Source organism: Bicyclus anynana, chromosome 5 (genome assembly GCF_947172395.1).
Source record: "Bicyclus anynana chromosome 5, ilBicAnyn1.1, whole genome shotgun sequence".
NCBI classification, from domain to species: Eukaryota; Metazoa; Arthropoda; class Insecta; order Lepidoptera; family Nymphalidae; genus Bicyclus; species Bicyclus anynana.
In genome coordinates this window covers 17,618,350-17,637,918 of record NC_069087.1, presented here as the reverse complement: position 1 = coordinate 17,637,918, position 19,569 = coordinate 17,618,350, and the positions used below count along the sequence as shown (strand labels likewise).

At 36.7% G+C, this 19,569-nt stretch overlaps 1 protein-coding gene across 1 annotated transcript; it reads right to left on the bottom strand.

Moving 5' to 3' along the window:
- Positions 1-310: 310 nt before the first annotated feature.
- LOC112051142 (peroxisomal acyl-coenzyme A oxidase 3) lies at positions 311-19,193 on the bottom strand. Its single transcript, XM_052881596.1, has 14 exons — positions 18,593-19,193; positions 17,313-17,450; positions 16,320-16,491; positions 15,678-15,821; positions 10,150-10,321; positions 9,143-9,282; positions 8,288-8,430; positions 7,638-7,740; positions 6,168-6,308; positions 5,247-5,483; positions 4,604-4,758; positions 3,902-4,033; positions 2,191-2,343; positions 311-1,455 (listed from the first exon to the last, which is right to left on the bottom strand). The coding sequence occupies exons 1-14, from the start codon at positions 18,746-18,748 to the stop codon at positions 1,345-1,347; spliced, it is 2,097 nt and encodes a 698-aa protein (XP_052737556.1). The 5' UTR covers positions 18,749-19,193; the 3' UTR covers positions 311-1,344.
- Positions 19,194-19,569: the final 376 nt, after the last annotated feature.

Here is a 19,569-nt window from a genome sequence, read left to right as displayed (position 1 = left end):
AAGACAGGTTGATTGACATACTTTATTCAATATGCAAAGCAATTTGCTGCCTGTAGTTTAGTTAATTATTCAAAGGCCAATTAGCACAAGGCTGAAGATTTTTACTTGTCTATAAAAAACCATGTTTTCGAGGTTTTTAATCAACATAAACAAATCAACTATCACTAACCCACACTTATAGAAAGAGAAGTTGTATGTTGCGAGTCAACCAAGTGAGGGGTCGACCATCAGTGCTCTTCATGGTATGAGGTCATGTAACTTTTCGGTAATTATTTTAATTTGTATTCAATATGTAAAAATAAAACAAAAGTTCAATTTAAAAAAATAACATTTATATATTTTGAAAATAGTGTATAAGAATATAAAAATACATTTGATCCCTTTAAACCTATATAAAACCATTCATAATAAATGTAAATATAACAATGTACATACTCCTATGAGTAAATAAAATATTTGTGATTGATAATAATTACAACTTATTTTCTAAATTAGATAATACAAGTTTTTTTTTTCTGTGGAAACCTCACAAGTTTGTGTTTTAGTACGAAGATACGTATCCTAAATTCCTAAATGATGTTACATTGCGACGCCATGTTTGCAATGTAACATCTGAAAATTCACTCATATCAGAGTGAAACAAAATTTGAAAATTTGTGATATTACTTACTGTATGATTATCACACAGATTTGTCAGTTTTTTCGGAAATATTGCAAAATCATTTTATATCACGAACTTTAACTATTAGGTAAGTATTAGGTAAGTGTTTTAGGTAAGTATTAGGTAAGTAACTATTAGGTAAGTGTTTTTCAGATAACATGGTGTGGTGACAGTCGCCTATATGACGTTCATAATACGTACTATTATCGTAAATCGCGAAAACTTTCAAGAGTGAAACGAACTGTCACCAGCACCATCCTATATGAAACGAACTGTAGATATGAAGCGTTTATTCAACATTTGAATATTATCACAGTTATAGTAATATTACAAAAGTTGCCTTACTAATACAGACTACGGCGATATTGAACAAGGGTGTTGCCAGCCCATTGCTTAAGGGGGAGGCATTCAGTTCACAATAATTTAAAAGATAAGAAAAATGTGAATTTTATTCAAGAGCATGAAGCTTCACATTTATAGCGCGGGTCTATAATAATTAGACTTATTAATTATTTTTCAAGGCAAATAAAGGCACAGGGCACTGTTGGTAAATTATTTTGTGTATGAAACATCTTACTGTGAAAACTTCGTGATGAATTGCAATATATTATTAAAGTTATGGCTTCGAGTGGGATGTCACAAATATGTCTCCAGCTTAAATCCTATAGATGTAATGATATATCTTACAACTTGGAGGGAATGTACGAATCCCAGTAGACTACGTCCCTCCACCATTCTGGTCGTGTCATGGCTCCGGGGTATGTCATAACTCTGTTCTGGAGGTGCTTGTATGCCTGTAAGGTAAATTATATAGAAGTTATAATATCATCATATATCATTATTATCGTCATCACTATGACATCCTCTTTGGCGTAGTTAATATTGGTGTATATTCTGGAATTGCCCGCCATTTAAATATAGTCATAAATAGTCATAGAAGCGTGTAAAGGCGTCTGTTCTGGACATTATCATTAATATCTGATATTGATCGTTGTAGAATCAAATACTGTAACCCACATTGCAGCAGCGTGTTAGGTCTAAGCTCTAAATCACCTATACTCCAATAGCCATAACATGCCACTAACGACTTATCTCGTGAGGGGACAAAATGTCGACCAACGGCCGCGGAGTTACCCCAGTTCCATGTCTTTCGTACCAACGTATAGCGGTAGCGGTATTTCCGGTTGCGCCGCTATTGGTTGAAAATTGTCTATTTCTCTGCATGAGATATGCCGTTGATCACATTTTATCCATAACGACGATAATGGACTGATAGTAATAGGGTAGTTGACTCATATCAATTTTAATATTAACAATATTAATTTCGCATAGTATATGGAATAAGAGTCCGAAATATATCGATCAACAACACGTCGCGCAAAACAAGTGTGAACGCTTACATACTATATATATGAAAACGATTATGTTCTGTTGCGTCACGATACGACATGTCAGATAAATATAAATCTATATTTAGGTGAATTTGGGTAATGTCGTTTGAAAATCAAAGTAGGTTTCCGTTTCCTCACCTCTCCGTCCGACATGCCCAGCACCGACTTGATGCAGAAGTCGGGCGGCGCCAGCGTGTCGCTGAGGGCGACGGCCTCTGGCGCGACCTGCGCGCACAGCCGCAGCACGCCCTCCCGCAGGTGCAGCCCTTGGTCCAGGGTGAAGTATCCTCCCTGGAAAATTATACCATTACTAATATTGCTGCTGGTGATGCTGGAATGGCGACCCCACACAATAAAGATCAGAATCGAACCCCCATCGATCGACTAGGTGGACTAACGACATCAATCGTATCTGGTTTTATCCTAAAAGTTTGAAGTATATTCCTTTGCTTAATATCTCAGACCAATTATTGTATAGGACCTGCCTCGCTAGACGTTAATTTTCTGTCAAAGTATATGATCAACGATCTAATGCGATTATAAAAACTGAATCTATAGAATCGATGTTAAGTAGTTTCAATCGTGTTCGTCGGTTAAAGAGCTCCGTAAAAATACCTTTTTGTGTAATTGAATTGTGTAAAAAACGGGCAAAAACTTCTAGTTTAGTTTACGATATATACCAAATCTAAGCTCGTTTTCCTCAGAAAATGACAGACAATTTTGTTCGTGACTATGAGTGCGATCAGGTCCTTCTATCATTGGTCTGAGCTTAATATAGATAGATATATTACACTGCTAAGACCGTACATGGGTTCACAATGTGCTGGAATGGCGACTCCGCACTAGAAAGCGGTGTTGGTCGACCCCTCACCAGGTGGGCTGACGACATCAAGCGAGTCGCAGGGATTCGCTGGATGCAGGTGCAGTATCGTAATGTTTGGAAGTCCCTACAAAGGCCTATGTCCTGCAGTGGACGTCCATCGGCTGATATGAGGATGATGATATTATATTTGGCTCAGAATCACAAAGGAAGTGATGGAACGAGCTATGCTCGGTGTATCTCTGCGTGATCAAATCAGAAATGAGGAGATCCGCAGAAGAATCAAAGTCACCGACATAGCTCAACGAGTCGCGAAGCTGCAGTGGGAAGTGGGCATAGTGCGAAGAGCCGATATATGTTGGGGTCCCAAAGTGCTGAAATGGCGACCCGCACTAGAAAGCGCAGTGTTGGTCCACCAGGTGAACTGACTACAAGTCTCAGGGATTTGCTGGATGCAGGCGGCTCGAAACGTTTAGAAGTCTTAAAGAGGCCTATGCAGTCTTGGATTAGCCTATAAGCTATTTAAGCAACTGCATAAGGCAAGCCCAACAGAAAACATAAGAAAATCCTACCTGGTCTCCACGATATAGATCAATCTAGTGTGGAGCAATCAGTGGCCCATAGGGGAAGCTTGTTTAGGGCATTAAGATTCCTCCTTAATGCTGCACTGGGCCTATGCCCACAAGTGGACGTCCATCGGTTGATAATGATGATGATGATGATGATAAAAGTTTGATTCAAATACAATGCAAATTGTAACATAACCCTTCTTATTATGCCATTCAACTACGCAAACAGGCATTTTTCAGCATTTTCAGCATTCAAAGTGAGCTCTTTGGACAATAAAACATCGATCCTATAGAAACGATAGTTTTTACAAACGCGTTATATTGTTGATATTATACTATGACAGAGACGTAAGAGCGAGGCAGGTCCCTCTATAATTTATCTGAGGCAGGGCCATAAAACCGGCTTTTATGATGAAGCATTAAACTATTAAGTGCTATTAATTACTATTAAATTACTTACTATATACAAAGTAGCCATGTGTTTCTCTAAAAGGAACGCTCCGTACAAGGAGACCAATTTAAGTAGAACCTTCTTGCAAGCTTCATCTTCGAAAGATATCGCAGTCTTGTAGAAATGGTTTAAAATGTAATTCTGAAAAAAGAAAGGCAACTTTATTATAGGAAACTAACATTGAAGTAACTAGTGTCCCAAAAGAAAAATATTTTTATTCAATCAGGCAAAGATGGTTATATGAATTTGGCTTTTACAGTAATATCCAAGTATGACACCAAATAAAACCCAAAATCCATCCGAATTTGTTTAACCATTTTGGTCCGAGTAAAATTCTAAAAGCTATAGACATTTTTTAAATGAAATTCTCAATTCGAAAATGCGTATTTTGAAATGTATTTCATATATTTTTGAAGTAAAGCTTTTTTGGGGAGCAACCGGCTGAATGCGTTACGAAAAGTGTAATCGGGCTTCTAAGATGCGTGCTGCCATCTACAGGCATAGTGAGACAGTATTTGTTATCTTAAACTACCAGTAGATGGCGTTCTTAGAAAACTTTGAAACAAACCCTTGTTATGTTATGCCTGAGGCTCATAGATGGCGCTTTAGTTTTTCTTTTTCAAAGAAGTTTTACTTCAGTCGTGTGTTCTAAAGCGTAGTATTTTTTTATTTAATTTCATTTTAATATTGGTAAATATCTGTAATACTAGCCTCTCCGTATATGACCGATAGTGCCACAGCGTTGTAGGACTGCGAGTCGTTCTTGGCCTGCAGATTGTCCGCGCCATCGCTCTTCAATTTGGACACTTTTTCGTACGTCGTCTTTAGCATGTACGCTGTCAGCCATTTGTACATCTGGGTTAGATCTGAAAAAAATATTAAAACTCAAGAAGATATTGGATATTACATTTCTAAAGTCCAAGAAATGAAGCTCAATCATAGCTTCCATTTTTTGGAATTTGGACTTAAAGCTACTAGATAGGTTAGTGATGTACATTTTTCATTACGACTAATATTTAAAATAACTTCTTGTAAATTTCATCTCTTGATTGCAGTTCGATTTTTTTAGATAAGTTTCTAAAAACTAACTATATCTAACTCCACTAGCACTATGTCACAAGAAATGAGGAACTGAGGAACAGAACGAAAATATAGAGATTACATTATATTTGGAATAATTAAAGATGGCGCTGGCATATTACTCGATACAATCAAATATCTTCTGAAATATATTTATAAATTAAGATTAGTTTTTATATTTATTTGAAAAATAAACCAACAAAATCAAATGCAAAGAACTCCCTAAAAGTAATTACTATTTCAACACAAAACGGAAAAAAAGTCCCACACTCACTGTATGGATCAGTAAGTTCCTCCACAGTCTTCCACGGGCAGGTCTTCTTCAGGACGTCGTCCACATTGAGCAAGAACTCCAAGGAGCCGAGCGGGGACTCCTGCGCCACGTTGAGCTCGCGCCGCTTGGGCCAGACGCTGAGCAGCCAGTTGCTGTTCTGCTGCAGCAGGAGGCTGTTCTCCCCCTCGTAGGTGCAGTTGGCGTCGTTCTCATTGCGCAAGTCGCCTATACCTGCCGCTGTACAAGATCATTCAAAGTTTTCTATTTATCTATCTATACTAATCTATACTAATATATATATTTTGAACGCGCTAATCTTAAAGCTAACAATATTATGAACCACGCGGGTGAAACGCGCCGCGTCATCTATCATATATAAAAGCGAAAGGTCATTAAACACGAAATATTAAAAATTGACGTACAAATATGCGACAGGGCCGGATTAAGGAGGTCTAGGGGCGATCAAAGTCGCGGGCGTTCGCTAATAGTTCTATAATACTTCTATAAAGAGCTTGTACTGGGTTCTCTAGTAACTAGAGGACCCAGTCAAGCTTCGTTTTGATATATGTGCACTTCTTCCCTACCCATCCCTAAGTAACCCATGTCCCCCCCACTAATTTCAGCCAAATCAGTTCAGCCATTCTTGAAATATAAATAACTACTATTACTACTACTAACGGACGTCCGCGACTTCGTCCGCCCTTAGACCTCCTTATTCCCAGCCCTATCGCATAATCCGTTTTCAGAGAATCCCTACTAACTATAAACTACCTCCCTGCTAAATTTCATCTTTGTACGTCAAGTGGTTTTCGAGATTACGTGATAAATGACCTTTCGCATACGAACACGACTTTCTATCATACACATAGATAGATAGATAGATTTGTTTGATGTCTGCGATGGTGATAACATTAGCGATACCTTTCAAGTAGCCGTGTCCCCCGCACGCCTCCCGGCAGTTCTGTATGCCGTCGCGCGCCAGCCAGCCGCACACCGGCTTCACGGCGGACGACAGCGCGTGCAACTCTATGCCGCGAGCCGCGGACAACTCGTCCTGTTTACCTACAATAAAAAAAAAACAATAATCTTTTATTTCGACTCACAAAGAGGGTCAAAATTAGATAGAATAATAGGGTTATTAAAACATAATAGTAGAGGAGCCGAAGAGGGGATTTTTGCAGTTACTCGAGCGCGGCAGATAAACATAAGGGACCTAATACACTTTGTCGAGTACCTCCACCGAGTATGAGCCCTTAATATTGGTGGGTACGTTTAGGGCAACCAAAAAAAAAACTAACTTCATAAATACTCAACCAGCACGTCAGATTAAGATAAGGTAGGTGAGTTGATAGCTAAAAACTGCACATTTCGAAAATCTGACGATTTGAGCGTAACGTAATGGAATGGGGAGGGTTTCAAAGTTACAAAATTAAACCCTTATATTTTAGTGCTCGAGGTACGAGTGCGATTAATTTTCTACTTATTTTTAAGGAAATAATCTCCTAATTAATCGCTAAAATTTTCTTACAATTTCAGTAAGCCAAAGTAATAAAAATTGTTTTTAAAGTCTGTAGTTTTTTTTTCCACCCTAAAAGCGGAAAAAGTAAATAATCATTTATTCTTCCTATAATTTAATCTACCAAATGTAATCGGTCTCAATGACGCTCGAGTAACTGCAAATTTAGCATCCCGGGCTCCCCTACTATAAGTGCAGTTTACGAATTAAATGAAGTAAAGTTATTCAATCTGATACAATAGGTAACAGCAAAGCTTTTGAGCAAATGAAAACTTTTAGCGCTGACTCCGCCACACTTCATTCCGGAAGGCCCAGCTATCATTACAGACTACCTCGTGCGTTCATTCTATTAGGACGCATTTATAGCAATATAAGCCAGAGCTTCACTCTCTCTAGCATGGGAATTCATATGGTGATGAACCCAGGCTTAACCACTTTGTTAATAACGTCCCTACTGTTACTTCCAGTGCTCCGGCATATTCACCCCTTTCCCCGGTCTGTGGGGGTAACTATATTGCCACCTCCGCGCATCGTTACAACAGTCTATATGTAAGCAGCGTTACGAATTGTAACCCAGTATTACAGAAAATATAGTGTTATATTGTGTTTAAATCGAAGTACACTTTCAGGAAAAGTTTCAAATGACGCAAAAGTGTCAGCCTAAAACAAGAGACCTTCCAGACCAAGGCACACCACAGCATATCTCAAGACTAGATATAGACAAATGTTGACCAATAGCAGAAAAGTCAACTCTCTCTTTCGTTTCGTTGTACTGGGGCGAAATAGCCAACACGCATGCATTTCTCTGCACGAGATCTGTCGTTGACGCATGCTATAGCTGCGTTACACTGCTGCCGAAACTGATGGCCACTTACCGGCGTAGTTGTCGATGGTCATGTTGATGTGCACGCTGCCGAACCACGTGCAGAATATGCGCAGCGCGAACGTGCCCGCTAGGTACGGCAGCAGGCGGATTTGCTGTAAGGCAATGTTATAAGTCAGTAAAAATAAATGTTCTGTAGATTTTTTCCAGGCCGCTCGAGGGCGAATCAAGTCAGCGAGACATGTAATAAGGTAGTAAAAAATTTATAGATTATCACAACTGCTCTAAAAACCGTGTTATTTGTTTTTTTGGGCAATTTATTTTCCACTACTTTTCGGGCTCCGAAATGAAATCCAAATCTATCCAAAAGGCAAAATCAGCATTTTTAACAACTGCTTTTTTTCGCTTTTCATTGAGTTCAAAAAGCAGTCGAAGCCGCTCCTGCACCGTGTATAATGGTGGTGTACTGCACAAAAATGGTATGCAACTTCGTTTTGGCAACTTCGTTTGTAACACTTCTGATGTCCCGCGCGGGCCGGGGGGCGTGTAGCGATGAATGAAACACCCATGACTAATGCACGTCTCTTTCCCGCACGCACAATTTCACACCCGCGCAGTGTTTCCCTCTGTCGCCCGCATATCATGGGAATGTTATCAACGAACTTGCCAGACTATAACAAGGTTACTTTAACGAGTCGTTACCTGTTGCTGGTACTCCAGTACCGGCGTCTCCTCCACTGCGTTCTCCGCTGCGAACTGCTTCCTCACCGCCGAGTAGCGCACCGCGATCACTATCGCCTTCTGCAGGTAGTTGGTCGATATAGAGGTTATCATCACGCGACCACCTGTGGACGGGTTTCTTGATTAATCCCAGAGACAAAAGAGGCCTTTTTGACGTTTAACTAACCGTCGATGGATAGTTTTTTTTTAAATGAGAAAGACAAGCTCACGCTTAACTACAAATTATGCCTGCTGGAAAGCAGTTATGCGGTCTAAGTTAGAGCACGGTTACCCAGTAAATGTCTTTTCACTCTTGTTATAAAGGTGTTTATAATTGTATGAGCCAGGAAACACAAACGCCAGTAGGGAATTCCAAAATTTTGCTGTGCGAATTAGAGATGTACAAATCATTTAGTATGATATTCCTGGATATCCACAACGTAAGGGTGCCATCGTTCGCGGCCTCTTGTTGTTCTGCGGTAGAAACAATGTTTGATCTTGTCGTAGATACTCGTAGAGTTTATTTGAACGCGGTATCAATATTATGAGGGATCATCTTATAGAGAGCGTAGTGGCATCTAATACCTATGGTGTGTGTGGTGGTCTAAAAATGGCATCGCTGACGGGTTTTCGGACATCAAATGATAGTTTGGCTAATAATGGCAATATGCTTCTAAAGGTATCTTCTCAGTGTTCATGTAAACTGACTTACTTATACTTTGCTATTATGTTTAACAACACATAAATTAAAAATGAGATAATAAATCGCTAGTCATTTTCCACTCAATAATCATTTTAATTAACTTGTTCTTAAGTTTTTCTATAAAAAGTAGTTACCAGACAGAATGCCCAAAGAAGCGCCGAACCGCTTGCTAGGGTCCCTGAAGGGCGACTGGTAGTCGCCGCTGTCGTCCACCCCACCGAACTTGTCCAGCGCCAGCTCCTTCGGTATTGCGTAGTTATTGAACATCACAAATCTGCAAAAGCATACGCGTCAAATTGAAAACCCTTTTTCAGAAAAACATAGATAATATGCATTTTAGGGTTACACAAACGCTACCTGATCATAGAATAAAATATATTTATTAAAAGAACACTCACAGAAGACTAAAAAACTGTATGATTCGTAAAATTAACACTAAGGGTGAGCCCTTAGTGTGAATTTTACGTTTGACTCTTTCGTTGCGATATGTGTCTGTCTGTTTGTTTGTCCGTCTTTCGCGGTAAATTGGTATGCAGACTATTTGTGACAATAAAACCGTGCATCATTTTTTTTTAAATCGACCTCCAACCCTTTAAAAGAGGGGGTCAAATTTTTTATGGGACTTTTTAAGAAAGAAAGGTAGGTTGGTAGGAAGCTAAAAATGGGTACACAGACTCTTTGTTAACAACAATAAATAACAGTTTTACTATTTGGAAATCTTCCCCCCAGTCCCTAAAATACGGGATGGAAATTTATATGAGACCCTCCGCAAAATTGGTACAGGTTCTATGATACAAATGAATAATAAAATAATTTAATGTAAACAAAATAATATGTAGCATGTTCTCATATGTCTAATACCCAGAATCTTTACATTCTATCCCCAAATCGAAAGACATAATATTGTCTACATTAGAGTATTAAAATAACATTCTGTTCCGAATTCTCTTCTGTGTTCTACACCGTGTTACTCCGAATTTAGCGCGGGCAAAAGCTAGTAATATATATTTGACTGTAAGCCCGCCAACTTGCTAAAATAAGGTGGCTCTAGATTTCAAGCCATATTAGAAGTTTACAAAACACTGTATGGGTCATGGATGCACAGTATAAAAGTACCGGTTCATGCAACACTAACACCTACCCATTATCAATACCATTGAGGCCGATCTTTTCTCCGATATCGCCAACGATGACTCCGGGAAACGGTTTCAAGGTCTTAGGGTCCCTGATGGGCACAATGAAGGAGTGCAACCCGTGGTTGGTGCCCTTCGAGACCAGCATGGCATACACTATGGCGTGCGTTGCACATTTTCCTGAAGGAACAAAAAAATGTATAGTTGTTTTTTATAGTAGGTAATAAGTTGATGGAACAAACCAGTCAAATTGTATCATAAATATTCCATAAAATCTCTGATTTTTTAGTATATTATTTGCTACCCGAATGTCTCTTGAGTTTGCCACTCTCAACAAATTTTTTCGTGTAAAAAAAAAATATACACGAAAACCCTTACATATTCTACTCAATGTCTCCTAATCCCTCCTGCCCTTTTCGTCGAAAGCTACTCTATACTACCATATGTTTTCTGTGATACTACTTTAAAAGCACTAAATGATTGGTTGTGCTCTTGTGGTTAATAAAGATTAAAGATTTTAGTTCTTTTGTTTTAATTTCAGTTAAGTTAATTACCGCTATTTTATTTATCACTATACCCACGACTTTATCTGAGTGTGTGTGTGTGTGTGTGATTCGGTTTCCACAATTCCCGCGAGAAATATGGACATTTCCTCAATAAAAAGTAGCCTATTTGTTGCAAATCAATAACTAATGAAAATCCGATTACAATCGTTTAGCCGTTCCAGATATCGACCTGAGCAAACAGACAGAAAGAGAAAAATTTCAAAAAAGTTCGTTTGTATTTTAGTATCATTTACCTAAGTACTACCTACAGCAGCGGCTCGAATAAATGTAATGTCGACCGGCCGCTGTTGGTATTTTTTTTTCAATGACTACCTACAGTTATTGAAATATTGAAATATTATGTATTTGTGTTTATCACGTTATAATTCTTATATTTTTATTATTTGTTATTATATTATTGTTGTTTATAGTAGTATTGTTGTTGTTGTTTATAGTTTATTTGTTAGCACTAGTATTATGACTACTTTTTAATCGACTTCAAAAAAAATTACTATTCTTGTACGCTCAAACTGAAATGTACTAGCCTGTAAGTTTCACATAAGTGAATGAGTGAATTCTTAGTGAAATAATAAATATTTTAAACCCATAAGTAACTAGTATATGCACTTGAGAAGACATCGTATGAATTGATGTATTGACGTTAGTATAGGTACGTATCATCGCTTGTTTGCTTTACTCACTAGCACCTTGAGCTCTTCGAGAAGTAGGTACATATTTACAAAAAACACATCAAAGTCAAACAATTATGATATCTTAACACATATCTAAGATAAGATATTCAATGCTAAGGTCGTCTAACCCGTTTTTCAATAACAATGACTAACATATTCATGTTTTATTTTTATGACATTTATAATAATTTAATGACCATAAATTTTTTGTACTAAAATTTAAATAAGTACTGTAATTTATATTTAATACTTCAATCTTTGTTCTACCGTAGCGATAGCGACTAACTATCTACTGAGCCGATTTTGATAAATGAGGAGTCAATCGATTAATATTAGCACGAAGTGTCACGGTCAAATGAGTTAATTAATTACGAACTCGTGTACAAATTAATTCGCACCACGGCACGATTGTTGTTATCAATGTTGGTATCTATAATATTACGATAGTTTTATCGAGTTTATTACGACCACAAGTAATGATATTCCAGATAGTTCTACGATTAAAGTCACGAGAACGTAAATAATCTAAATTACTATTATTTTTTCGTTATATCTTGCAAAATATGATACAGAGATATGATATGGTTATTGGTTATACAACTTTTAACGGCTACTTCATCTGCCAGGTACATTATCAACCCATATTCGGCTCACTGGTTAGACCAATAGTCCACCACGCTGCCCCAATGCGGATTGGTAGACTACCGCAAAAGCGGTATCTCAAAAAAAAACATTTATTTGAGTTTTGTGCCATCGCAGATAGCTTGGGAAAATATGCGTCTAATGAACTGAACCACATAGTGGTATTTTAGTATTAAAGTATAGAAAACGCGTGAACAAAATTTTTCTACCTCACTTTTACCTTAGAACTACTTTTATATAACTTCAATTATCTCGAAATTAGCACGGCAGTATAGTGAATCATTATCAGATGTTCTCACCAGGGCTACAATGCCCTCAGTCAATCACTCCATATCCCCATTCCCCTCTCTAATGAGGAGGGAGATCTATCACCTAGCCCTGTAACAGGCCGTCAAAGGAGGCTTATAATGATGATCCTAAGATTTGAACCTAGGACTATATAATCCATACCCGATCAACCGTTAAACGTTAGACTGACGAAATGGTTAATTTGCAAGTGGAGCAAACGGAGCGATATGCAAAGACTTTATAATATAATACCGTTGGCAATATGCATATAAAATATTTCTATAGTGCAAAATATGAATATTCACTATCGCCTAGTGAGCAGAAAGAGTACGTTACTCCGTCGACCCTGCCCTTATCATTATTATAATAGCCGTTATTATAACTTTAGTACGTATAAGAAAGTAAAAATAGAATGTCTGAATAAAACTATTATCAGATATGAATTGAACAACAAAATGAAAACGAAATTTTTTGAAATTCTGTTTCAAGGTTGTTTAGATGCCGTCTGTTCGCGGTTTTCGCTGGAATAATACAAACGAACAAACATTTTTTTTCATTTTCATTTGTAATAACCGTAGACAGAATAGTAAATAGACGAATAGATAGATTTGGCTATTGAAAGTAGAGACTGAAATCGTCCGACAAATGTAAAAGGCCATTTACATGTGTTAGTTTAAAAAAACGTATGCATTTTTTCAGGCACGGCCATAATTCAGATGGATCAAACAAGTTTACCAATATATTTTTGTGTTTTTATTAAAAAATATGTAAAATAATAGTGTAAGCACAAAATAACTGCCTAAACTTGCTAAATTGTAAGTAAGTAACCTTAGTTGGCTTACAATATATTAGTAAAAAAAGTTAGTTTAGTGTGTTGTGATTATGTCAAAATATCAAATATCTTTGACTTACAACGGCACGCAATTAAGTTGTCTATTTCTTTCTCTATCTACGGTAAGAACTTGATGAGTTGATAAACACGGAAGCAAACTAATTAAACTGCACACCAGAAAAACAACACAAAAAGGATTATACTCAATTAGCCAAAAACCGGCTTTAGTTCCCTGAGTATATAACATCACTTTGAGAGGTACCTACGAGATTGACATCAGCTTGCAACTGTTCTAACTACTGTCAATATAAAATTGCACATTACGAGTATGTTTGTTCGTTTAATTTTTAGGTCTAAATATTGCTAGTGAAGGCTATCAGCTACTTATAGTCTATGTTTGCTTGATCATATTTAGCGTATCGAAACTCAAAATATTATCGCCCAAATCCCGCTGGATACGTGGATTTTTCCGGGATATAAATGGCCTATACCTATGTTAATTCAGAGTATAATCAAATCCCAATTACAGTTAAATCATTTATGTACTTACGACCTGTTCACACAAACACGAGTAAGTTCACGTGTGTTTACACGTGAACTTACTCGTATAATATTAGTGTTATTCAAAAGTAGTCTATGGACCTTTGACATACCTACCTATCCATACATAATATCTATGTATTTTTAAATTTAAATCGGCAGCAGTTTTATGATCATTTTTAATACGTGCGTACATTTCATAGATTTACAAATGCCTACTTTTAGACATGCGTCGACTATAGACATGTCTTTGTCTTGACCCGAAAATGTCGCATGATAGGCCTACTCGAGAACTAATCACGAACCTAGTGCACGCCACGGTAATACGAGTAGCCCAACTGGTGTTGATTATTTACCTCTCCAAACATATATTATTTACCTATCTATACTAATATTATAAAGAGATAATATTCATGGTATAATAGAGGGTTAATCGCTGGCTCTAAATCTACTTAACCGATTTTGTAAACTAAAAAGTTATTTGTAAGTGTCATAGGCTAAATTTTAGTAATAGTTTTTTAATATGGTATATCATTTTGAAATCCTCATAATGAATTTGATACCCATATTTGATTTTTTTATTTTTTCACCTCGAGTCTATAGCGTCTCACAGTCGTCGTGTTGGTTTTTTTTTAATTTCACATAATTAAGAACACTTGAGTTATCAACAAGAATCTAACCATATCTTAATTATGTAAATCCGTTCAGCGGTTTGGAAGATATGAAGTAACAAAAAATATTGTAACATACAAGATACGTGAGAGAAACATAACTCGTAAATTAGTATTTTTTGCATTGGAATTTCCACTTTTTCTATTCACAGCAATTCTAGGTGAAACAAAGCCCGTCGGCTAGTTATCATGTAAATATACATTGTATATAATGGAGTCAAAGAATACATAAAAACTGCATATGTTTGTATTTTTTATTTATCTATTATATAAATACCATACATATTTTTTTAACAATATAAATCATTTCGTCCCCGCACCAAAACATGACTTTTAAAAAATAAATCATCAAAATCGGAGCTGTTTCTGAGGAGTTCGATGAAATATGCTCTATTGATTGGACTAATATATATTATATTTATGAGTTATTCGAGTTCACGTAGCGTAATACATACGTATCACGTAATATACAGTAGAAGCATACAATGGTTTCGAAATACTAACCGGGTCAAAGGTACAGTGACTAGAAAATTATGTTAATATATTAACCATTAACAATTCAAGATAAATTAACAAATATAATCTATATTTACAGTAATATAAAAGAGTACTGTACAATTGCCACATTAATGTCTGATTGAATCAGCAATGAGGAGATCCGCAGAAGAGCCAAAATCACTGATATCTCAACGAATCGGAAAGCTTAAGTGGTAATGGGCGGGGCACATAGTTCGAAGAGCCGATGTATGTTGAGGTCCCTAGTGTTGAAAAAGCGACCCCACACTAGAAATCGCAGTGTTGGTCGACCCCCACCAAGTGGACTGACGACATCAAGCGAGTCGCAAGAATTCGCTGGATACAGGCGGCTCAGGATCATGATGTTTGGAAGTCCTACAAAAGGCCTAAAAAGGTCCTAGGGCCCTGCAGTGGAGGTCCATCAGCTGATAAGATGATGATGATGATTGTACATTCAATGGAACTACCGTTATCATTAAAGAAGATATCGTATGGTATGTTGCTCTGCCGTAAATATGGCTCTTTTTGTGTACATTTCATATGAGCTATAGTTACTCTGGAAGATGTAATTGTAGATATAGGATTTGTAGTTGTAGAACAATGCAGACTGGACATTCAGAACAAAATACAATATATTACAAAAGCGGACGCTTTCACACGTAAGCGAAAAGCGTTGGTTGATCGGCGCCATCAACCTGCTTTCTTCGTGAATACACCCTAAATATCTTTCGCCTATAGATAGCTACATACGTATCACCCAGTAATATGGGCTATATTTTATAGAAAACTGCGGACTGTAAATAAACTTACCCAAACATCCAACCCAAAATTTGGCCGCCTCAAAGTCAGCTGAATGCATTATGAACTGTTTCTTCTCTGGGTTATAAGTCGCCGTGGTCCTCATGCCTTTGGCGTTGGAGCCGTGTGCTACTTCCGTGAGTGCGAAACATCCACCTATAATGAGACGAATATCTTAGCATTCCATGGATTTACCCTAGAGGTGAGAAGTCATTGACCTCTTATAATAAAAGAACTTTGTATACCCATTCTAATGCTGCAGTTCTGGTGAGGTTAAGGTCTAATAAAAAAAAATAGCTTTAATTGACTGACTGCTTATCTGTACTAATTTTATAAACAGGTAAAGTTTATGCTATTGTAGGCAGTAATTTTTGGGTCTAGTGAACCAATTTTGAAAATTCTATTAGACCAGGTTGTCCTTCGATATATGCCTCCTCCAGACTTTACCACTCTGCTCAGTCTCTAGCCTTTCCTCGCCATACCTTTGGCAGGTCTAAGCTGGTTTTACAGATATTGAGCCTGTATGCGTCTTGTGCCCACAGCAGCATACAGCACATAAACTCACCACATGGGCATTTTAGTTCATAATATTATATCATTTTAATAGGATTATTCATAACTTTATTTTACTTTGAAGATTTTCCTCTGTCTTACCTATTTTACCCTCTTCAACAGCTTCCGCAAAATGGTACTGATGTGGTCTCCCACTGCCGCGTATCGTGTTAGCAAACATGCCAAAGGTGAGGGATTTCTTCACTGCGAGAGAACTGTCGAACATGAAGATTGCTTCAGCCTCTGCTTGAATAACTCTTGGTTCTTCGATGATCTGAATGTGAATGGGGGTCATTTGACATATTCACCAATTAAACAACAGCACACAAATAGTCTTGCGAAATAAATAAATTAAATAGTTAATAATTGTCTGTAGTAGCTAATTGTTAATTACTCCTGGTGGTATGTTAGAAGAGTTATGTGGTAGTAATATCCAAAAATGACCACAACTCAAAGAGACGCTTAATCACTCTAATATCACTCTAATATTATAAAGGCGAAAGGTTGTGTGTAAGTATGTTTGTTCCTCTTTTACGCTGCGGCTATTGAAGCGATTTGGCTGAAATTTGGAATGGAAATAGATTTTACTCTGGAGTAACACGCTACTTTTCATCCCGGAAAAATCCATGGTTCCCGCGGGATTTGTGAAAAACTGAATTCCGTGATGGGTCCGTTAGTAGAGTGATAATTATTCAATTTAAAACATCCTCTGCTATCAAAACATCAGTTTGTAGTTGAGCAACTGATCTGAATGTTAGATTCAGGTGAACACAAAAAATCGTTGTGGCTAAGTATATTTGTAACCTACTCATATTTAATTATTATTTTAATAAAAAAAAAAATTAAGTAACTTTAATAATTTTAGTACTCATTATATAATTACTATTAAGTATATACTTATAACTAATTTATGCAAAAACAGCAAATAAAGTGTTTTTCAGATAGCATGGGTATAATGACAATCGCCTGTATGATACATACATACTATTATCGTGAATCTTGGCAAACATTTAAGAGTAAAACAAACTGTTCATTTTGCGTAGGATGGTGCAGGTACCAACCTGAAATGTACTACCTTTTAAGTAACTGTAGTACCTTTTCAAATGGTGTGAAATTTTCATTGTGAACAGCGTACATTCTTTTCACAGCTATGTGCCTTTCTTCGTCCAAAGGTATTGATACATCAGAGTGTTGGAACAATGGATGTGTCTCCATAAAGGTCCAGATATCGTGCTGAAAATATTCATAGTTCAAACAAATATACTTCCACAATTAATGTTGAATTGTTCTTGAACACACAAACTGTAAAATTTACCAACAAAAACAAGATTAAATTATATCTACTACAAATCTCGTTTTATTTTCATTTATATTTAATTGAACTTGAACTAACTAAAAATGGCTATGTAGTTAGTCTGTATGCCATAGAAGTAGGTGTGCGAGGATTACCAGCAAAATCTCTCCATAACTTGCTTAAAGACCTTGGCCTCTAGAAGTGCAGCTAGTTCTATATTAGAACGAGTATCCAAAGCTGCTCTAATAGGATCTTACCAAATTTGGATAGGGAGGGAGAACAACGCGAGCAGAGAAGGGGAGTGTTGATCAATCGTCAAGGAATTGCTTAAACCTACATCCAGTAGTCACAAGTCTTGGACTTTGCTTGGTGTTTTTCTCTCTACCATGTGATGGACCTGGCACCTGCACAGTGAATCCATGGAATGCTAAGATGTTCATCTCAAATATGGTACGCACGGCCGTCCTTCTATATATGCCTATGAGAGCATGTTAAGTTGATCCTATCATTATCATTAACTTAAAAGTTAAAACAATAGTTTAAAAGGGAATGCCCATCCCCGACCCAGGCCTGACCAAACCCTGCAATTTACTTATATCATAATAAATCTTGATAATTCTACTATAATAATGAAATCATTACTTTATCAAAAAAAGTTTGCTACATCGTTTTACAACACTTTTAATTCAATAATCAAATATAACCTGAGTTTTACGATATTTTTATATCAATAATTTCAAATGTTACTTTGCCGCTTCGGTAAGCAAGTGAACATTTTGCCCTAGAAGAATGATAAAAAATGTATTTTTCTTTAAGAAACATGCTTATATTGAGCCAATTATTTAACCAGATCCTTATTTTTACATCATATTATCTTCTCCATAAACTTTTTGAATGATACTAAAATCAACTTTTAAGATTGAAAAGCAGTCTTACTAAACTAACAAACCAACTTTCTCTTTGCATGTAAGACCACTTTTTCATTGCTTATTTATATTAATTTGTACTGATACTAAATCAGCTTCTTTGTATATTGTAATTCGCGACTAAGGGGCTACAGTAACTTGAAAACAGAACTTACTTTTAATTTTAAAGTAGTCGAGTTGTCACAAGCAAGCTTCATACGGCGCCAACTAAACGAGCTTTTTTTTCTATATCCATCCAGAGGGCCAGATGGTAGATCCGGAAAATATTTCTTTAATTCCTCTTCAGAAACCATCTTCTTAGAAGTCTCCATCGTAATAAGATTATTAAGTTAAAAAAATGTAAAATATCGCACTGGTTGTTTACCTTATCATTTATCTTATGAATTTATGATAATAGTTGTCAATTATCTCGATTAGTGGCAATTTATTACGTACATAAACACCTTTGGACCTGCTATACGAGATATCGCAATGATTAAAATATTTGTATCATATTTATTAGCATGTCACTGAAATCTTATTTTATTTATCGATTATTTGATTACAATAATTCTTAATGTTAACAGAAAATTCAAATTAAAGCGCGTAACCCTTAATACATCGTAAATGCAAACGCAATTTGGTTGCAAGAATACGACAAACAGCAAACGTAGTACGTCTACGTTTACGTTACGTAAACGCGCGCCGTTAAACTAAACAAATAAGCATTAATTAATTTCCTAATTAATTGAATTGAAGTACGCAACATTAATCGAAACGAATCGAATGAAGTTCGCAATTACTGTCAGTGTCATGCTGACAGTAAGTGACGCACGCCGAAACAGACAAATGACAATCAGTGATAATGACAGACACAGACTAATGAATTTTTCCATCAACGCTGGCGGTCTTCGACCATTAAAAACAGGAACTGCCTCGCTAACCGTTACCCCTCTGGCAAAGATCAAAAATCCATGATCTAAAGCGTTTATAAAAACAGTTGCTATAGAATCAATGTTTCATTGTTGTAATTGTTTTTGACGTGTAAAAAGCTCCCTAAAAATGCCGGTTTGTGAAGTTAAATGGCATAAAAAACGGCCAAATCTTGTAGTTCAGTAAAAAATTGAGTAACGTTTTATTTCTACCTTAATTT

Bases quoted from the DNA above. Each gene is read 5' to 3' on its own strand.
- LOC112051142 (XM_052881596.1), bottom strand. From the start codon at position 18,748: ATGGAGACTTCTAAGAAGATGGTTTCTGAAGAGGAATTAAAGAAATAT. The intron at 8,431-9,142 runs GTAACTACTTTT...ACCCGTCCACAG, and splicing joins TTCTTTGGGCATTCTGTCTG to GTGGTCGCGTGATGATAACC. The intron at 7,741-8,287 runs GTAACGACTCGT...ATTGCCTTACAG, and splicing joins TACTGGAGTACCAGCAACAG to CAAATCCGCCTGCTGCCGTA.